This window comes from Sturnira hondurensis, unplaced genomic scaffold (genome assembly GCF_014824575.4).
Source record: "Sturnira hondurensis isolate 20B ecotype Veracruz unplaced genomic scaffold, ASM1482457v3 Scaffold0004068, whole genome shotgun sequence".
Taxonomy (NCBI): domain Eukaryota; kingdom Metazoa; phylum Chordata; class Mammalia; order Chiroptera; family Phyllostomidae; genus Sturnira; species Sturnira hondurensis.
Window position 1 is genome coordinate 2,517,496 of NW_028076699.1, and position 21,046 is coordinate 2,538,541.

Sequence of the window (21,046 nt, forward strand, 5' to 3'; positions counted from 1 at the left end):
CTATTCCTATGTATAGACAGATTTATATATCTATCTATTTACTAATTATTTACCTATGAGCTATCAACTTAGTCATATGAATTTATATATGTATGTAGGTATGTATCTATTTATCAACTATCTACTAATCTCTTTACATACCTATGAGCTGTTAATCTATCTATCTGATATCTATCTATCTTGACTAACTTAGTGACTGGCATTTATAGGTGCTCAAAATAAATGTCCCTCTTGTTCTGTCCCCAACTTGCGTTGCATGTGATTGGGTGAGCTGCCTTTTGCCCCTTGCAGTGTGCCCCCCTTGCTGGCAGGGATGTGTCTTCTCTACCCACTTTTCCAGGGCGAGCTCCGTGAATATCATGGTATCCAGGCTGTTAGCTGGGTTGCAGCAAATTCTAAGGTGCAAGAGTAGACTCCCTGACATTTCAGGTCTCTGTGTCCATGTCAGACAGAAACAACAGAAACAGCATGGTAGAGGATTTGGTGGTCCGAGTGCGAGGAGGAGCAAGTGAGCACATCACCGCCCTGGCTTACAGGGACCTGCCGACGGCAGACCTGATGCAGGAGTGGGGCGACGCAGTGCAGTACAACCCAGACATCATCAAAATCAAGGTAAAACTTGGCAGCCTCTCTACCCATCCTCTCTCTATTCAGAAAACAGCCATGAGGGGCTACTGTGAGCCAGCAGGTAGGATACAGAGCTCAATGAAACCCAGCCCCTAATCATGAGATGCATACCTTATAGTGGAAAATACAGCTGGAATGAACCAATTACGAGATACTGCTCAGCACCGGTTAGGAACTCCTGACTCCCTCTCACTTGGGCCCCCAAGTTGCTGAAGAAAATGAACCATCAGCTTCTATTCCAGCCTTGTTACTATTGCTTCCATTTCATCAGAGAATTGCTCATTCACTTATTCATTTAAATATTCATCCAGGCAACCAACAAATACCTGCTGTGTTCCTGCAGTGGGATAGGAACTGAGGCTCTGGAGGGAAACAGAGGGACATGCAAGGATGAGCAATCTAGTCTGCACTGAACAGTAAAACACATCAGGCATATCTTGCAGGGCAGGATAATACATCACCGTGATCGCTGACATCTTTGGGGCATGTATTCATGACACTCGGACAGGGGCTTTAACAGTCTTATTGGATTTAATCACCACAAGTCTTCAGATTAAGTGTGCTTATCTCCATTTTGTGGCTGATAAAAACCAAGGTCACAGAGGTTGCACCCATCTGTGGTTGCTGGGGAGTCTCCGATAGGTCTGGACCTGAGACTTGCACCTTTTCCCTCCCCTCCAGAGTTTTAAAAAAATAATGATCCCAACCACCTGTCACCCAAACAAGAGCGGTTTTGCAAACTTAAACTAAAAAGACATTTGCTGGAACGAGACTGTCATACACATCAGCAGCGGTAGGTCCTTGCCTGTGGGGCCTTCAGGACGGTGTCCATGTCATATCTCACACCATCCTCTTCTTGCCTTCATCTTCATCAGTCACGGAGCATCCAGCCTCCGGCCCCTGGAGATTTACTCTTGCAGAGGAGGCGGGGAGCTGAGGGGCTAGCGCTCTGCACTCCTGGCAATTTTCTATAGGGTCTTCATTTGTATGTCAAATGCCTAGTTTCTACAGAACAAGAAGGCTGCCATTCAAATCCTCTCCTCTGCCACTTGTTCAGTAGTGACACGTGGGCAGACATCGAGAAGGACAGCATTGCAGGCAGCTCCAGAGAAATCTAGGATTGGCTGATGGCACAGCGACATGGGTTAGTATCATATATGGGCATAGGAGAGAACAGAGTTCAGGGAAAAATAGACCCCTGGCACTTACATTTTAATTATCTCTTATCTGAACCCTTTATTTAAAACTGAGAGTTAGTGGATTGCCTTGATTACCTATCTAAACAGGTCGGATATGCTAGCCTGGGCATTGGGAATGCCAAGTGCCAAGCATATGATGTGATATGAGATGTGGTGTATGGGGGCCGTGTTTGCATGCTAAGCATCTCAAACAGGCCTACAAACAACCTCAGATAGGTGGCGCTTTCCTGAGGCTTCTCAGCACACATGGCACGTAGTAGAAAGTCATGCCCACCATCAGTGTAAGGCTCTGCAGGCCTAAGTGGGCTGAAAGAGGGGAAGAGATTGGAGAATCAGAGATGTTTTCAGGAGCTGCGGGGGCAGGATTGTTGAAGGTTTTTAGGCACTCCGTCTGGACATTCCTAACCTGACTTGGGAACATACGTTCTGGGCATCCCAACCCTTCATGCAGTTTCTGGCAAGAGAAACCTGCAAATGGCTTCACACGATCTCTGACTAATTCTCCTCTGCAGAGTCAGCTTACTAGGCAGCTGGAGCAGTGCTTGCTTCCCAGGGCCGCAGGGCCCACTACATGAGCAATTCCTAGACACAAGTGTTAGCCAAGGCCGGTGCTGAAGACCGCGACCTGAGAAAGGATTCCTGTAGAAGCCAGGTGGGTGGGGAAGAAAGCCACAGAAGAGCCCCATTCCTCCTATTCCCTGGTGAACTTCAGGCACAGAGAGAGGCCTCTTTGTTTGCAGGAGAGTTCAGTGAAAGTGATATAAAGAAAGTTCTGAGCACAAAAGATTGACATGACACTCAGGATGCAGCAGACAAGCATATGTCAAAAATATAGAAGAACAAGTAAATTTAGAATGCATTTGCTTTGTGGTTATAACAAAATTCAAGAAAACGAGGAATGTATGAAATAAAAAATAGGAGCTGAGATGTTTAGACATGAATCAGGCGAAAAGGGACGTCGCTGAACACAGGAAACCAAACTCACAATAGCAGAATTAAAACCTAAATGGGAAACTATAAAGAACAGAATCGACACTGCAGAAAATTGAGCCAGTGATGTGGAAGGGGCTATAAAAAATGTTCTTAGAATGTAGGAGCGGAAGACAATGAGATTAAAACAATTACATGAAAGAAGTATGATGGACAGAGAGTACAGAGTTACAATCTAAAACTCAGGCACTTCTTCCTGAGAAGGAGACAAGATTAAGTGTGAAGATGCGTTAATCAAACACATAATGAAGGAAATTTCCCTGAGCTGATAGTGCAAAACGAGCAGCTTGTTGAAAATTAGGCAAAAGTACTGGGGGGAAAAACTGTACTGAAACACATTCTGGTGATTTTTTTTTTTTTTTTTTACTTTTAGCAACAAATATATCCTATACAAATAAAAGTCATACTGGCCACAGAATTCTTTGCGACACTAAATGCCTGAAGATAGTAGAATGACAACCACAAGGTCCAGAAGGGAAAATCTTCTGGTGCATTGAATGATCCTTAGTGGCTGAGAAATCCCAAAGACATTTTGAGATATTAGAGGAAGTATGTAAGGGGTGGCCAACTTTAGCAAATGCAGGATGTCAGATTAAATTTGAACTTCAGACATATAAGGAATCATTTTTTAATATCAGCATCTCCACGGTATTTCACCAGATATACTTACACTAAAAAAATTATTTGGTATTGATCTAAAAGTCAGTTTTAACTGGGAATTCTGTATTTAACCGGCAACCCTAGTTACCAAGTCCGCCATCCACGCACATTTCCGTAGTCGTCAGAGCAGCGAGGCTGGGGTCTGAGATCCAGGCTGCTGGAAGCCATTGAGTGGAGCGTGGGCATTGTCCAGGGTAGAAGGAAAAAACACAGTCGCAAATGGTGCCCAGAGAGATGCGAGGACAGCCTAGGTTATGCTGCGGAGAAACAACCCCCAAACCTCAGTGACACATTCAAAAGTATACTGGCCAGGGGGCTTTCCCACCATCACTCAGGGATCCCAGTGATGAAGGCTGATGATGAAGGCTTCGCCTGGGTATGTGCCCCCAAGATCACCAGCAGAGGTAAGGAAATAGGAAAAGCCGCCTCGCTCCACTCCAAAAGCTTCAGTCTGGAAGGCTCACTCCCTCTACTCACCTTTCAGGTCTTCAGACAACTCACAATACAAAGATGCCCTTAGGGATGGCAGGGAATGGCAGCCCTGCCACCTGCCCAGAGAGGAAAGCAGCTGCTGTGTTTGGTAAACAGTGGTAATGACCTCCGAACCTTTCGACAGCAGCTTGCTCCCTAAAAGCAAGTTACTCGGGCCAAGGGAACGTTTTAACATGCGGATGTTGTGTTAGCATGGCCTGGGCAGATGATGTTGAACTTGGACCCACAGGACTGACAACATCACCCTCAAAAATAAGTTCTGAATTTCAAATAAGGAAACCATGAATATGATTAAATGGCAGGTTGCACACCTACAAAATAATTTCGCCACACGTGAAATTCTAACTGTAAAAGGAATGATGTGATTTCAAAGAAAGACGTATCTCAAGGAAATAGGCAACAGCCAGAAGAACTCAGATGGATAAACATGCAAAATTTTCAGCTTTTCTAGGAATTAAAAACTAAAGTAACAAAGCAATATTGTTTTACATATCAAACTGACAGTGATTAAAAATCTATAAGTCTTAATGTCCATTGAGAGCGATGAGATGAGCACTTTCATAAAATGAGCTGGGACTACGAATCGTTACAGCCCTCCAGGAAAAGAATTTAACCATACACACCCCAGACACTGAAAAATGTTTATAGCTTTTGATTTAATAATCCTAGGTGCAGAATCAGCTAAAGAAACACTTGTTAAAGTTGGTAAAGATGTGTGTATAAAAACATGCCTTATTTTATATAATTTATAATAGCAAAAGAGAGAAAAAAGGAAACCTAAAGATTTAATAACAGGGCCAAAATTGAATATGTTCTTATTCACCCATATCACGGGATACCATGTAGCCACAAAAAATCATTTTATGCTCATAATATGAGGTGAATGCAAAAAGTGGAATCCAAAACTATATTTGTCTTGAGCCAGCAATTTGGTGTCACTACGATTTTTGGCCGTCTACCAACCCAAAACAGATGCACTGAGAGGAAACAGACCTTTCAGTTCAAGTCGGTGACAGTTCAAGTTCTTTCCAGCTACTGTGTGGCTCCGGTCAATCTACTTAACTTTTCTGTGCCTTAGCCTTTTCATCTGTAAAATGGGAATACAGAGGACCCCCTGACTCATAAGATTGTTGTGGAGGTTAAGTTAAATAATGTATGTAAAGTATTTAGTTTAACACCTAATAAATACCAGTTATGGCAATAAGTGTTATCATTTAAAATGTCAATCACCAGGGTCCATTATAGAGAATTGCATGGTCTTTAAGAGATAGCACCCATCATCTCTTTGCAAAAATACAATAAATAAAATTTTATAAGGCAGTTTTGCTAAGGACCCAATAATCAATGTGAGTGGTTAGGACTGTGTATTTAGAGAAGAGATGGGAATAAGGAAGAAAGGCGAGAGGGAGGAAGGAAGCAAAAGAGAAACGAGAGGCAGGAAGAGAGGACCAGCAAACCAAAGAACAGACAGATGAGTCATATTAATTTAATTTACAAAGGAAGCCGTGAAGTTTTGAGTTGCTGCTCAGAATTCCGCCATGATCCGCAAAATTTGGAGAACCCCGGGACAGAAGTTAGAAATAGAAATATTAAAGCCATTTTTCTCAGTAATCATCATGAACTAGTAGGAAACACAAGTGCTATTTTAGGAGTTACTTGATTTTGTCCGAGTTATTTCACCTCACCTGAAAACAGGGCTAGTGGTGGCTACCTTACAAAAGTGGAGCGGGGCCACGTTTGTGAACCACCGGCACAGCCCCCAGCACACAGTGTCTGTGGAAGGGTTATTCCATCTGACTTGTTCCCTCTCCTGGAGCAACTCTGTAGCACCGGTAGGACAATGCCTGCGTGGGTGAGGGCAGCCTTTCGGGCTACTCCGTAGGGAAAGCTGACTGTTTGGAAGAGCTCATCATTGGTGTCTAGCAAACCAAACCCACCGTCTTGCCTCCTGATCCTCTGCGCCCCCCCCCCCCCCCCCCCCCCCGCCCCCGTGTGCGCCAGCAGGCTGGAAGCTTCTGCAAACAGCCTCTGGATCAATTCATTGACCACAAAACAGTGAGACAATGAGACCACCAAGAGGCCTTGCTCTGCACACTGGGGCGAAGGTCAGCATCAGATGCATTAAGAAATGGAAGCAATTTTCTTCTCACTGGAGGCTTCTATTAGGCCTGATTGCCTGTATTTAGACAGACCCTAAACTCTCCAGGGCTGGATTAGGGCAGGATCACTAACAAAATCTGGAGAGGAACCTGGCCTTGGAGCTGAAACGAGAGCCAAGAGAATGAACATTTTTAGCTACCTTTTGGGGCTTTGCCTCTGGTTTTCCTGACCTACAAATACCGCCAGTTCCGTCGGTGGCTTTCAGTTCTCAGACACTGCCGTGCCCTTCAAGCAACCAGCATCACTTCTGCTTCTGTGGTTCTGCTGTCCACACCTTCTCCTCCACACCTGCTGCTACTGCCCCGATGATGAGGTCTTCAATCCGCCTTCAATGCACCTATCCACTTTATCAGTGGTCCTCACAGTGCTCAGGGCTGGATGCTAGAGACAGCTGAGCAGTTCTGGCCCTGATCTCCAGGAGTTTACCGTCTACCTGGAGAAGAGAGAGATTTCAACACAGAAAATGTAACCACCACAGGGGAGCAACAAGAATGTGTATCAGAGGAGCAGTACAGAGTGTTCTGAGCATTTCCTGGTGGCGAAGTGATCTGTGAGCGTTGGAGCCTGGGAAAGGCTTTCTGACAGTGGTTCTTGCATAATGTGAATGCTTCTGATAGACTTGGAGGAGAGTGATGCTAGGGTGAGGTTCCTTTAAGACTTGAAAGACCTGTTTGAAAATCACTGCCTCCCTCACCTCAGACAGGTTAACCACCTGCTCCTCTCTATCCATTACAAGTTTCCACTGTTACCTGTCATCACTGTGTGGTAAGTATCCGTTAGCACATTAGTCTCTATCTCTAGACTCTGAGTTACTTGCAAGTGGGGATTTTATTTTATTCCCTACTTGTGCTGAACTCCTGGTACCGAGGACGTATTCAGTAAGTACTGGTTGACCTGAACTTGAATGAGCTTATCTACACACTGTGGCATTTATCCAGTTCCATATGAATTCACTTTTGGTCTCCATGCATGCACTAACCCTTTGCCCATCCCTGCAGAGCCTTGCTTTATGCTTCTGTTTAATGAACGCTTCCTGTGGACATAAACGCCTTGCCTCCCTTCCCAGGCAGAGCCTCTGTATGAACTGGTGACCTCCGCAGACTTTGCCTACTCCAGCACAGTGAAGCAGAACATGAAGCGGGCCCTGGAGGAGTTCCAGAGAGAAGTCAGCTCCTGCGTCTGTGCTCCCTGCCGTGGGAATGGAGTCCCCGTCCTGAAAGGTACTACTTCCAGGCGCCTGGGGTCCCCTGTAGAAGCCTTCATCTGGAGGGGCTGATTCTGGGGCCAGAACAGGTTGTCAAAACCACATACTCTCCAGAGTAGCTCAAGGAGAGTTTCTAGGTCAATCCCCAGTCCTCTCCCTCAGGCCACAGGGTCCATCATGAAGTTCTCTTCATTATCTCAAAGGGGGAAAATGGCCCCGCGGTCCTTTGGAGCTACTTAAAACTGAGCTTCTTCAACCTAACTCATTCAAACTACAGGCACGCCTGGGAGACAGTGTATTGTAGGTTTGGTTACAGGCCACCGTAATAACGTGGGTGTCGCAATAAAGCCAGTCTTAGTCTTTTTGCTGGTAGTCTTGCCTTCCATCTGTAAAAAACCACAACACCTGTGACGGGCAATAAAGTGAAGCACAATAAAATGAGGTATGCCATCCCTGCAACCGTCAGAACTACTGATGCTTGGGCACCAACCTGAATCATGATGCGAGTATCTCTGGGGAAGGGCCCTGCAGCAGGATAGTGAAACCCTCTCCAGGTAGTTCTAACCTGCAGCCTGGGTGTGATTCAAGAGTGCCAGAGACCCTACCCCTCCTGGATTGGAAGCAGGAAACCCCCGCACTCAGGTGCAGCTCACGGCGGAGGGCACCACGTTCCTCTAAAGCAGCAGATCCCGGCCCAGGCAGCCCGTGAGAATCACCTGGGGGCTTTTCACAAACACGAAGCCACGGGCCTCTGCCCAGAGCGAATCACTGGGGTTAGCTTTTGAAAAAGCCGGCCAGATGCTTCCACTGTAGAGTCAGGGCTGAGACGCTGTTCTGCAGCTTTCATCCACGGCAGAGAGGGCCAAGGATTTCGCTGAGCTTGTGGACTAGCGGGAGAGCTGGACGGGACTGAAGAGTTGCACTGAAAACACGAAGTGGTGGTAGAAGAGTTAGTCCAGCTCCCAAGGACTCAGAACACAGGCAGCTAGGACGAGCTGCTCTGGGTGTCGGGGCGCCTGGGTTCCAGCCACAAGGGGCACAGTGGGTGACAGCAGCACTGAGCTGAAGACAGGAGCAGACTGAGGCTGCGTGGTGTGTAACAGAAAAGATCGGAGATGGACGCAGGAAATCTGGTCAAAGAAGAGGCCCTGGGCTGAGCAGAGGAAACTGTGCATTTCCTGGCCGAGACACAGTGAACAGATTGGGGTACTGGGGAGCTGTGGAAAGGCTGGGCCACTAGAATTTGATTCCTGACTCTGAGGGTCACACTGGGGCCACTGCAGTGAGCAGGACAAACTTGGGAGATGCTGGGGCCTGGGATCTTATGCTCTCTTACAACGGGCGAGCAAGACTCTGAGAAAGTGCCCAGTCCAGCCTGACGACAAAATGGGGCGACTGGTTCCAGGACATCCCAGCCCAGGGAGCCAGCTGTAGTGAGCAGGACAAACCGTGTGGATGGAGCAAGCTCACCAGAGGGGATGTGGAAAAGACCTGTTCTCATGGGGAGAGATCCCAGCTACCCAGCGGAGATTGAGGGGGTGTGTCTAACTCGTTGGACAAGATGGATGTGAGCAAAGCAGACACAGTGAGAGTATAAAGCTGGGAAGATCTGCCTTCAGGACAAGGACACCTAAGTGAGGCTCAGTTCAGCAGGAAGGAAAACCGCTCAGCAGCTCAAGGATTTGATCTAGGGTTGCTGAAATTCCTCTTGCCTTGTGTGACATTGGGACCTAGAACCTGGGACCCACCTGAGGTGTTCACTGGAGGTGGGGAAGAATATGAAGATAGGGGCTGGGATGCTCGCAGGGCCTGATTTATGGAGAACGGTCCTGTGAAGACATTCAGTGTGATCTAGATGAGAGAAGCTCCAGGCTGACATGTTACAGAGTAACATAAGGAGTAACTGGCCAAAGGGAGGATGAGACATCTAAGGTGGTGAGTTCCCCACCACTAAAGGTGATCAAGCAGAGGCTAGGTAATTACTTGTGGAAATGACCATTGGCCCCACTCATCACAAATGTACCTTCTGACTCTGAACTCATAATGCTAGGTCAAATTTGTGCTAATGAGTAGTTTTCCTCAACAACTCCATATAATTCTCTGTGATGGCAATAAATGTGTTCTATTATGGGCAAAGGGCCATGAAGAAAGGAGAAGGTATTCTTGGCACTGAACCATCTTATTTCAAGCCATGCAGCTGAATATTTGCGCTCTTTTAACCTAATGGTAAAGCAGTGATGTAGAGAAATGAACTCCAAAATCTCCTTGTGCCACATGGTTATAGTTCACATTTTCTCTGTTGTCTTTCCAGAATCACGCTGTGAATGCATCTGTCCTAATGGATTTCAAGGCCAAGGCTGTGAGATCACTTTACGGAAAAGTAAGGAGTGTTTGAGGGTTGGTGGGAAAAGGGAGATCTGAGGAAGTTCAGAGAATAATTCAAAAGAGCAAGAGCAAAGTGGGGGTGTCTGGTGGGGAGCTGAGCACTGTGAAGCTGGAGATCCATTCTGGCTCCAGGTTGTATATTTTGTTATTTCACAACTGAGAGTGCTTCCTGTGATAGACTGACTAATGGCATTTTCAAGTCATCTCTTTGGATCATTCTGGAATGCTTATCTTTTTTTTCTTTTTAAATTTAGTAGACTCCTATTCGGTCCTCAAAATCCAGTGCAGGTGCCTCTTGTTCCATAAACAGTCTTCTAGCTCCTCCCCCTTCCCAGGTAGAATTAGGTAATTGCTGCTTTGGACTCTGAGTAAGAGGATCATGTTCACTGTGTCTCTGTGTCCCCGTGTCCCACTCAGTGGTTATGTGTTGAAGTAACAGATGAAAGACTCATTAAGTTCTTAACTCTCATTAAGTTCTCTCCCAGCTCTCAAATTCTTTGGCCAGTGTATTATCTGGGAATTCTCAACCCGCTGCTCCTCCCTCCCTTTTTTTTTCCTTTCTGTGACTTTTGGTGATACCATTAGAACAGGAAATGGCACATCAAATGGAAGCAGTAAACATCTATTAGGCACCTGACTGTGTGCCAGGCACCTTGCGGAATGCTTGAACTCAACTGGGTTCAAATTCCACCTCTATCATTTAATAACCATGACCTTGAACAACTTACTTCACCTCTTTGTGCCTCAGTTCCCTCATCTGTAAACTAGATGTTGGAAACTCAGATGTCATAGAGTTGTCCTGAGTTTCTCATCAGGCATATAAAGCACCTAGGTGATGCTGACCATGTTGTGAGAGCCAAACAGATATCGGTTTGCTTGTTTTAGAGCTAAATAAATATTACATCCTCTTGTGTTTTACATACATTAATTTTACATCCATTTTATATATTTTGTGTTTCACATATATTAAATGTAATTCAATATATATTGAATCTTTTACTCCTCACAACCTCATAAAGTGCATACTGTCGATATCCCCATTTTAAAGATGAAGAAACTGAGGTTTAATGGGCCATGAACTAGCTCAATGGTCACACAGTTAGTACATGTGGGAGTCCAGGTTCATGTCCATTGGGTCTGACTCTACACTCTTTGATCTTGACTCCTGCCTGTCTATACTATTCCCCTCCCCAGCAACAAGGTCAAGGTTGTCTTCACTCCCTCTTCTCCCACACTTCACCCAGGTCCCACACAGTAATCTGCCAGGGAACGTGCAATGGGATTTCTACTGGTTGGAAGAGACCTTGGAAAACTCCTACTCCAGCCTTCTCATTTTACAAATGGGGAGGCCCAGGGATACTAAGTAGTGTACCCAGAATTACACTGTGAGTCAGAAGCTCGGCCAGACACATGATATATCATGGTGGGTATAATTGATTATTTGCCAGTCTCATCAGCAAAAAATCCCCAGGGGAAAGGCAGATGTGAAGGAAGAGAGGCCCCAGTGTTGTTATATCATTTAACACACACAAGGCTCACAACAGACCACATAGCCCCTATTCTATACAATGAAAAGCAAACTACCCAGCATCCTATAGCCGAAACGTGTCTAAGCTGGAAACCATTCATTCAACAAACATTCACTAAGGGCCTCCTATGTGACAGCTTGGGTGCTGGGACTCCATGATGAGCAAATCAGATACAGATCCTGTCATCCCGGAGATGCCTCTCTAGAAGGAAAGGCCAACATTATTTGAATTATGCCAAAAATATATTTAAGGTTTGAATGGTAACTGCTGCAGAATGCTCTGAGAGCTTCGAATATGAAGAATTGATAGGGAGTTAAGGGTCAGGGAAAGTGTCCCTGTAGCAATAATGCTTATCCTGGGATCTGAAGGGTGAATGGGACTGACTTAATAAATAGAGGAAGGAAGAATGTACTGGGCAGTGGAACAGCATGTGCAAAGGGCCTGTGGTAGAAAGGAGCATGGTGAAAACAATGGCCTGAAAGAAGAACAGTGGACTGAAGGAAAAAGATCAGAGATTCAGACTCCCAAAGCCTTCTGGACTGTACGCTCCACACCACCTATAGGGCACCACAGTGTAATCAGGGTTAATTAATGTTCCTCGACCTTCTTTCTTATAGATGTCCCCATTGATGGGCGGTGGAGTTGCTGGTCAGACTGGTCTCCGTGCTCTGGAGGACAGAAAACAAGACAGAGGCAGTGCAACCATCCACCTCCTCAAAATGGGGGCAGCCCCTGCGTGGGACCCACTTCAGAAACACTCACCTGTTAGGGAAGGGAGAGCGTCTGGCACTAACAGTGCTGTGGGATGCACACAGCGGGGGTTGCACCCTAGGGTCTCAGGCAGCTCACCCCACACTAGCTCCCCGCTGGGGCCAGCTCAGGGCTGAAGGGCTGTGCCAGTCAGGATGTTTAAAACAAAGATTTGTAAAACACACATTGATTGGAACACATAATGAGCTAAACAATTATTATAGGTTCCTTAAAGGCTTAATCATGTTGGTAATCCTCACTTAGTTCATCTCTACAGTTTTCTTTTACTCACATGTACCACCCAACCAGGAACTGTGCTGAGAATTAGTCACTTTGAAGTCCTGTCTAGCAGTGACTGGTGCAAAGTAGGTGTCCAGTAATGAATCAATGAATAAATATTCAGTCACTCCCTCCTCGAGGAGTACACTGTCTCGGTCAATGACAATGGCAGTTAATATTTATTGAATGATTACTTTGGACCAATCACAGCACTTAGTTCATCAGTAGGTTAATTCATTTCATCCTAATGGCAACCTTAGACCGTGGATGCGATGTATCAGCCCTGTCAAACAGGTGGGGGACTGAGGCTTAGAACAGTTAAGTGACTTGTCCAGGGATACACAGTCAGGAAGTGGCAGAGCTGGGCTGCACACCCAGGCACTTGGGTTCGGGGTTTTAAACTCATAATTATGATGTTTCCTGCTTTCAGTAAACTTGGGCATTTGATTAACAGAGAATATTTTATGAAATAAAACCTAGGAGAAAGTGCCATGTGTGAATGTGTTTGTGTGTGGGATTGACAGACCTTCACCCAGGCACCCCGAGGGGACTGGATTCTGGTCCCTCAGCCCCCTTGGATGCTGAGCACTAGAAGGGTTGGTTCTGTGTGTTGCAAGCAGGAGTTCTGGGGCAGAGCTGAACTGTTGTGACGTGAGTGGGAACCCAGACAAGGTCCTCAGTTAGAGATCACAGCCAGGGAAACTGATCACTGAATGGGAGACAGTTAAGAAAATAATGGGGAAATAGAGGAGAGGTGGTGTTGGCTGGAAGAGGAAACATGTCAAGGAGAAGTTCAAGTTGATGGCTGGGAGGCAGTGAGCAATGTAAACCTTCTACCTCTGTGCATTCTACTTCACTCAGTCATGCTTTTGCACTAATCCCACTCGGGGGAGGGAGGTACTTGAAGAGGAGAATAAGGGGGCAGTTAACCTTCAGGTTACTAAAAAACAAAATATTTTTACTATTTAGATTGAGCCACATGATCATGTAATCTTTATTGCTGTTATTCTATGATGTTAAAATATCCCTTAGTATTTTTGTGTGTCTCTTGGGTACTTTCAGTCTGAATTTGTAACTTAATGTGAATCTGTTAAAATCAGATTGGTAGAAAAAAACAAGTTAGTGGAAGGTGAATTGATTCATCCTATTCATTTCCAACCAGGTTTTTATTGTTTTGTTTTTGTTTGGGTTGTTTTTTGTTTTTTTTTGCCACATCATCTGTTTGAGTTTGCTGTTGGGCTGAGTCCCGGCACTTAAGGCCTTAACCTGTCCATGACACAAAAGCGTGGGGCACTACCACCCCCCATTCTGGGCCAACCACCCACCTGGAACTGACAACCCGCGGAGGCAGCCAGTATCTTACTGCTCAGGGGTTGCTGGAGCAAGCATGTTGGTTCTTTCCTGCATCCCCCTGTCCCCTGCAATTGAGCTGACAGGTCTGGCCCTTTTTTGACTTAATATTATTTCTTTGCTGTCTGCTGTTATTTCAACAGGCTAATCCAATAATGCTTTCTCTCTTTCATTATGCCAGGGCTGTATAATTTTCTTGAGTTATAATCTATCTTCTTCTAAGATCCCCCAGAGATGGGGAAGAGCGGCTCCGTCGTTGGTGGAGGGGAGGCCCCCGCGAAGCCGACGCCAGCACGGCACGCGGAAGCCAGCGCCGCCAAATTAAATCCTGAGTCTCAATCACAGCCACCGCTTCTGATGGGGAATTCGAGTTGATTGCGGAGATGCCAGCCCAGGTTCACATTTATTGCGTTTAACAGAAATTGTTTATCCTATTAACTATGGTCTTGAAGGAGAGACAATTGAATTGCAGAGCACTGGCGAATACCCCGGTGATGCCCAGGCTCTGCTAAACTGTGTAATAATTATATTCTTATTTGTGGGCTGAACTTCCCCTTGTGGCTCGTCTTGCAAACAAATGCATTTAGGAGGAGGCTCGAACATAATGTAAGAATTAAACAAAATAAATGCAAACTGTGCTTTTGGAAAGCCTTGGCATCTGTTTGCAGCCGTGCGCCCATGTAGGAGCTGCGGTATCCGTGAGGCACAGTCTAGGCAGTGGCTTGGCAGTGGTCCTGGAAGCCTGGACACAGCACAGGATACCTGGATGTGGGAGGGTTCTGCATCCCAAAGCATGCATCTCTGAGATTCTGGTAGCTCTGCTGTGTGCTTGATTGGGTGGGGGGGGGGGAGGGGAGATGGGGGTGGAAGGTGATCTGTATCTATGCTTCCTCCCCGTATGACCTTGGCTAATAACATAACTTCTATGGGAATAATAATTATAATAGCTGCCAATTAGAGAGTGCTTTTCAGTTTATGAAGTCTTTCAGCCTACATTATCTCATTTAATCTTTCTCTGAATTTGATGGGGTCGATGTTAATGCAGTCACCAGATGACATGTGAAGAAGGCTTCAGAGAGAAGCCAGTCCTCACAATGAATGAGCCAACTATGGAAATGAAGGTGGGACGGCGGAGATGTGCAGGGAGGCCCGAAGAAGGACCTGCTGCCAGGCAATCCAGAGGAAAATGCCGTCTTGGTTCTAAAGAAGAAGACCCTGGCCTGCTCCCAGGTGCTTTAAAAAAACACAGGAAGAGAGTGCGCCTGGAGCAGGAAGCCCTTGGGACACTGGCCAGGTCTCCCTGGGGACCTTCGTGATTAGCATCTTGATGGAGAAATATTTTGTTTCACAGATTGAAGATGTCCTATGACAGTATGTATATTTGCCAATGTGTTTAGGCTTGGCAGACATTGTTTTAATTTGCTCATTTATCAGTTCTTATCCCTTCTCAAATATCATGTCCACGAAGGCAGTATAGTATCTACCTGCCATACTCTTGTATGCCCAGCACCCAGAACAGTGCCTGGGATGATTAGGCAACAATGAATAGTTGCTGCGTGAATTCATGAACTAGTAGGAAAAGATGTGAGTGCAGCCGAGGACAGAGCCTTCCTAGAACAGCGAGAAAGTTGTGCATTGGTGGCCCGTGGTGGTGGCATCGTGAAGTTTGAGGTACAGAGGCCTGATACAGGGACAGCCCACACAGCAGTGGCCAGGAGAGGCACCTTCAGCCAGCTTCAGGGGCACACTGCAAACAAAGAGCCAAGGAGGAGAGGCAGAAAGCTGATGTCAGATAGGGACTGTTAAGACTTGTTTAGGGGTGTTGGAACATCCACTCAGGACCATCGGAAATTTTCCGGGAAACGTCATGGAGGAAGAGAGCAGAAAAATCTGCAATCATGGCATGGGAGTAAACCCAGCTGATGAAGAAAACAAAGCTTAACAAGGGTAAGAGTCCTGCTCTTAACCTTGTGGCAGAGGCAGGAAATGATTCAGACTCCCTTTAAACATTGTCTTCCAACATGTTGCCTCCACTTTCATTTTCTCATCACAGATTCATCGTAAACCTAGAATGCCCACCTGAAACCTAACAGCAACATGTTGGAATGGAGCACTTGAGGTCTTTGAGATTCCCTGTTTATCGAATGTGAAATCAGTTTTCCACGTGGTGTGTTCCTCCCTGAGTTGTGTCTCTTAAGTGGTTGGCCAGATCCCAATACTGAGGTTCTCAGGAACCCAGAGGCGGGCTTACCTAGACACCTCGGGGACGGCACAGCCTCTCAAGCAGAACCACAATCACAGAGGCTGCGTAGCGAGCAAAGTGCTTAGACGTGGGTGCTGGGGTGCTGGACTCCCGCATTTGTGACACGACCTGGCTCTGTGACTCACTAGCCCTCTGGTCTTGTTCACGTTATGCACGCACGTGTGGCTCTGGTTCCTCATTGGTAAGCTGGGATGGTGACAGGAGATACTGTTCTGGGAGCATTATGTGAACTGCTGCAGTCAGGGGAGCGCCTGAGACAAAGTGGGCCCACCACCGTCAGCTATGTCATTGGCATCGTTGTTCCTAGGGATTCTCAAAGCATCAACAAGGGCTATGCTTGGTTTGTTTGACTTTTTATAGTTATTTAAAACTGCTTTAAAGACATTTCAGTGTGAAACCTACTACAACACAGGAGAACAAGAAAGACATTAAACAGCTTAATACCTAGGAGATGTCTTAATAAAGGACAGAGAGAGCTTTTATATCCCAAGCTCTGGGTTATTAACGGAAAATGTAACAGCATAATAACTAATATTTGCAGAGGGCATTAATAGTTACAAAGAACTTTCATAAACCTAATCCAGCTTAATCCTCTCAATGCCTTCGAGAGGAAGGACTTCTTATCTGCCTCTGACACGTGATGAGAGACTAAGAGATTTGCCCCAGAAGACAGAGCTAGAAAGAGGCAGGACCACCTGAGTCCGAGGGCGGCCACTGCATTGTGCCCCTGTTCCCACGGCAGCAGAAGCACATCCGGCTCATTGTACAGCCGGTGCCTGCTCACCAGCCCACTTGCATAGAAGAGGCAGAGAAAGGCCCCTGGTGTGGTGTTTAGTAGGAGAAGCAGAGCCATTTCAAGGGCTTTGGGGCAGATAGACAAAGGTGCAAGGCCCAATGCTACCACTTCCTAGCTGAGCATCCTCGAAAAGTCATATGTCTTCTCTGTGCCGCAGTGTCCTCTTCAGAAGATGTGGCCAACACTCTCAGTGGCCCAAGTGTAAGGACTGAATGGCCTAACATATTCCCAGGGATTGCTATCACCCCAAAGGGCCTGGCACGTGGCAGGTGCTCAGTTGCCTCCCTGTTCTTGAGTGCAGAACAACGAACCCTGCCTAATGTCTGCCTTTTAAAAAAAAATCCTGCCTAGCATCATAAGACTGTATTTTACAGGAAGAAATAGGGATTGTGTCTGCCGTGGGGAATCCTTGGAGGATTGTCAAAGGCAGTCGAGTGGCTGGTCTGACATTCACCTCTGTGCAGGAGGCTGATCCGGGGCTTGGGTGCTCTCTTATCAGTGGCCACGTCCACCAGTTATCTCGTGTCTACACCTTGCAAGCCCAGGTGTTCCTTCATCCATCACTGACCATTGTCTGGTATCCACTCCTCCATTCCCCACCACCTCCTGCCAGATAGGCCCCCTGGTTAATAAGCCAGTTTGTTCATATCCTGAAAACTATCTGATTCCGGCCCCTTTTATCCCAAATACCATCCATCCATCAACTTGCTCCATGGGCTTGGTTAGGAAAATGGGAATGAGGAAGGGAGACAAATAATAGATAAAACTTCATAGCCGCTATCACTGAAGAAATAGAATGGATAAATAGATCCGTCAGACATGTATCATGCCACTGGACAGCAATGTCCATTTGTTAAAAATAGATTAGGACGGAAGAATTTATCTCACATTTGAAGCTGTTAATATAGAAGGAAAACATTTTCCTTTATCTCTCCTAGGGATGGGGGAAGGGGGAACCCCAAGGCCATGATTGGGGAATTTTTAACTCAGTTTGATGGACTTGCCTTCACTGAGGTGGAAAAGGCAGGCTCACTCTCACATGTGTGCAGCTTAGAGGGATGACGTGGGCTCTCCCCTGACGCACCGAGAAGGCTGCAGGGTCCAGGGGTCCTGAGAAAACATCTCCTGTGGGCTTCTGTCTTGCACACTCTGGCACACCACATGCCAAGCCTGTTTCGGAGCCTCTCTCTCCTGCATAGGGGGACCAAAGAGAGAACAGCAGCCAACAGACTTTTCCTGGGCAGTTTCAAACACTATGCTAGGTGCTGGGATTCCAAAAGTAAAAGTGAGTCCTCATCCAGCCTGCCGGAAGTCACGGGATTGGGGGGGGCAGGCAAGTTGGCTACAGGGATGGAGGATGTGAAATGCTGAAATACAGAGCCACGTGAGGGGCGTCACTTGAGGTCGTGTGGGAGAACAGAAGAGGTCCATGCTGGCTTTACGGGTGAATGGACGGGGAGAGGGAGGCGCTGGCATGTAGGGATGCTTCCGGGTAGCATGCACAGCAGCCTGGAGGGAACAAAACGCCTAACCTATTCAGGGAACTAAATTGGAAATAGTTCATTCATTCGACAAATATTTATCGTATCCCTATGAAGACCAAATACTACTCTAGGTACTGGGGATCTAGTCGCAAACAAGCTTGCATATTAATGGCAGAGGCATACCAAGGTGGGGAGGAAATAAACAAATCTATAATCTCAGGTAGTGATAAGTGCCGTACAAGGAAAGTAAATGAAGGTCAAGGATTTAGAGAGTTAATATTTGAGAGTTAATATAACTTGAATGAAATAAGGGAGTGAGTCTTGGGGTGAGCTCATTTAGGGGATGAGCATTTCAGAGGAGACAGCAAGTGCAAAGGTCCTGAGGCATGGGCGAGCTCGGCAAATGCGAGGAACAGACCAAAGACAAGTGGTTGGAGCAGCATGACAGAGGAAAGAGTCAATGGAAGGAGAGAGCCAAGGACTGGTCATTACAAGGCTTTATATGTCGTGTTAGGGACAATCGATTTTTAGTACACTGGCTCAGAGTCAGAAATGGGAGTAAAGATGGGGCTGTACATTGTGTCATGTCAGAGAGAACCTTGTGACTTCAGTTCAAAATGCATGGGCTTTATAACAATGACTGGGGTATTGAACAACCAGGACACCTGAGGTGAACAGGGGAATGACTGGAAAGTGTCTCCCTGTGTAAAGCTGCCCAGGACCAAGCAGCAGCTGCCCTCAGTGACCAAACCCAGGGCCCAGACTCAGCTGTCCCAGCCTGAGAATGGCCAGGGCCCATTCCAGGAGCTGTGCAGTAACTGCCCCCCAATGTTCCTCCTTATGTTTCCCCTCTTCTGTGACTTTATACATGTTATTCCCTCTGTACCTTCCTGCTCCTCTTTCATGCCCACCCCCCCTTGCTTGTCTACCTCCTGATCCTTTCCTCATCTCCTCTGGCCATCCTCTCCTCCAGGCTGCCTTCCCTGCCCCCACAGCCCCCGGGCTTTCCGCTGGTAGAAAACCCTCCTGCCATTGTTCACAGGCCTCCCCCCAACCAAGCATCCTTCCAGGGCCCCAGACCACGTCTGATTCACTCCTGTGCCTCCAGCACCCAGCAGGGGGCGTGGCAGAGGAGCTCACCCACTCCCAAGCCAAGGGGGAGCAGCCCCCACTGTCCTCATGGAAAACAAGTGCCCTTTGCTAATCTGTACCAAAGCCCCTGCAATGTGCTTTTGGAAACCCGCCTTTTCTCCCTGTCCATTTTCTTCACCCTAAAGGCATATAGTTCAGAAGAGATTCATTGAGTGATGAACGCTTTAGATCTTCCTCTATCTCAAAGGGGGGGGGAAGAGGAAAGAGCACCTTCTTATTGCTTTTCATTCTATCATTAATTTACTTTCCAAAAGGCGCCTTGTCAAGCTCAAGATTATATCTTTAAAGCATGTTTTTACATCCACTACCTATAAAACCTTAGATTATAGCTCTCCTGAAAGGACCTGAGGGAGAACACATCTGATGAGCGTTTTGCTTTTTGCTTGGAGAGAGCCGGGTGTTCTTGAAGAGGGAAGGGCGCAGAGGCGGTGAAGGGCTGCTGCTTCTGAAACTGCCTCTCCTGCTGTATTTTAATTTCTAGAACTGCTGAGAGATGCAGCATCTTCAGAGGAGGGAGAGAGACAGGCACTGGCCTTAGTTTTCTGACTCGGGTGACAGATAGGTAGTCTTGGCTCACAAGTGATCCAGGCAATTGCTTAATCCCAAAGTTCTCCTCTCCCACCAAGATTCCTGCACTTACCTCCTAAGGGGCTCCCTTGTCGCTGGTTTCTTTCCTCTCCCCTGTAACCCACACACCAACCATCCTACAAGCCCCTCCACTAGCAGACAGCACAGAGCAAAGATAGGGGAGCATGTGCTTGATGTACTGCATTGAAACCCTGGCCAGCTGGCCAGGTGTGTGACCCATCAGGTTCAGCCTTGCCGAGACTCAGTTTTCATAGCTGTAAAACGGGCCTCCTAGAACAAATCTTAAGGGGTCCTTTAAAAGACTAGATAAATTGGCACAGACAAACCTTACTGTGGCTGCCATTTTGCTTGGTCACATCCCCCCTGTCCCCCCCACACGTAATGACTCCTCGACTCTCAAAGGTTCTCAACCTTGGCTGCATTAGAATCACCTGAGCAGCTTTTAATAAAACTATTGGTGTGTGGGTCCTACCTCCAAAGATTTGGATTTAATTAGTCTTGGGTGCAACCTCTGGACAGCACTTAAAAAAAGCTCTCCAGTGATTGGGATGTGCAACCGAGACTGAGAGCCCCCACTCGATCCCACTTTCGGATCAAGCTTGTGCACCCTCTGGACACTGCCCAGTCGGCCTGGCCAATCTGGCCTCCCATCACACTCCAGCACGTGACTACCACACCCCAGTAAATAATGAATGAAAATTAATGATTAGTATAACTTAACTTAAAATGTAAATTAAAGACAGGATGAGAAGCAGTAAGGGGGTCTTCTTTTTTCCCCCTTCTTTCAGATAGAAAATCTAAAGGGCTCAGAAATAAACCTTTAAACTATAAGCTTTAATGAATAATAGTAACAATATTATTAAGGGTGATACCAATAATTTGGTATGAGACAGGCATTGTTTTAAGTATCTTATATTATTTTATTTACATTCGCCATCTTCCCTACTCCCCATTCCCAACACCCACACCTACACACACCCCCAGAATCCTCTCTTACCTTCGAACTTTGTCTGTCTTAAAGCGCCCCCCACTTTGTGTGATTCAAAAATCCTTCAAGGCCTGGGTCAAGCCCCATTGCATACATAAAATACAGGTGAAAAAACCAGTCTCTCTCCCACCCGGCCTCCCTGGGCACTTG

At 46.6% G+C, this 21,046-nt stretch overlaps 1 protein-coding gene across 1 annotated transcript in view; it reads left to right on the plus strand.

The window, feature by feature from the left end:
* C8B (complement C8 beta chain) overlaps positions 1–12,757 on the plus strand; it is a 40,623-nt gene extending 27,866 nt beyond the window's left edge. The window contains exons 9-12 of the mRNA XM_037043167.1: positions 449–612; positions 7,195–7,348; positions 9,644–9,712; positions 11,864–12,757. Of these exons, the coding sequence (XP_036899062.1) occupies positions 449–612; positions 7,195–7,348; positions 9,644–9,712; positions 11,864–12,015 (539 nt within the window). The 3' untranslated portion in view covers positions 12,016–12,757. The remainder of the gene's footprint in view (positions 1–448; positions 613–7,194; positions 7,349–9,643; positions 9,713–11,863) is intronic.
* Positions 12,758–21,046: the final 8,289 nt, after the last annotated feature.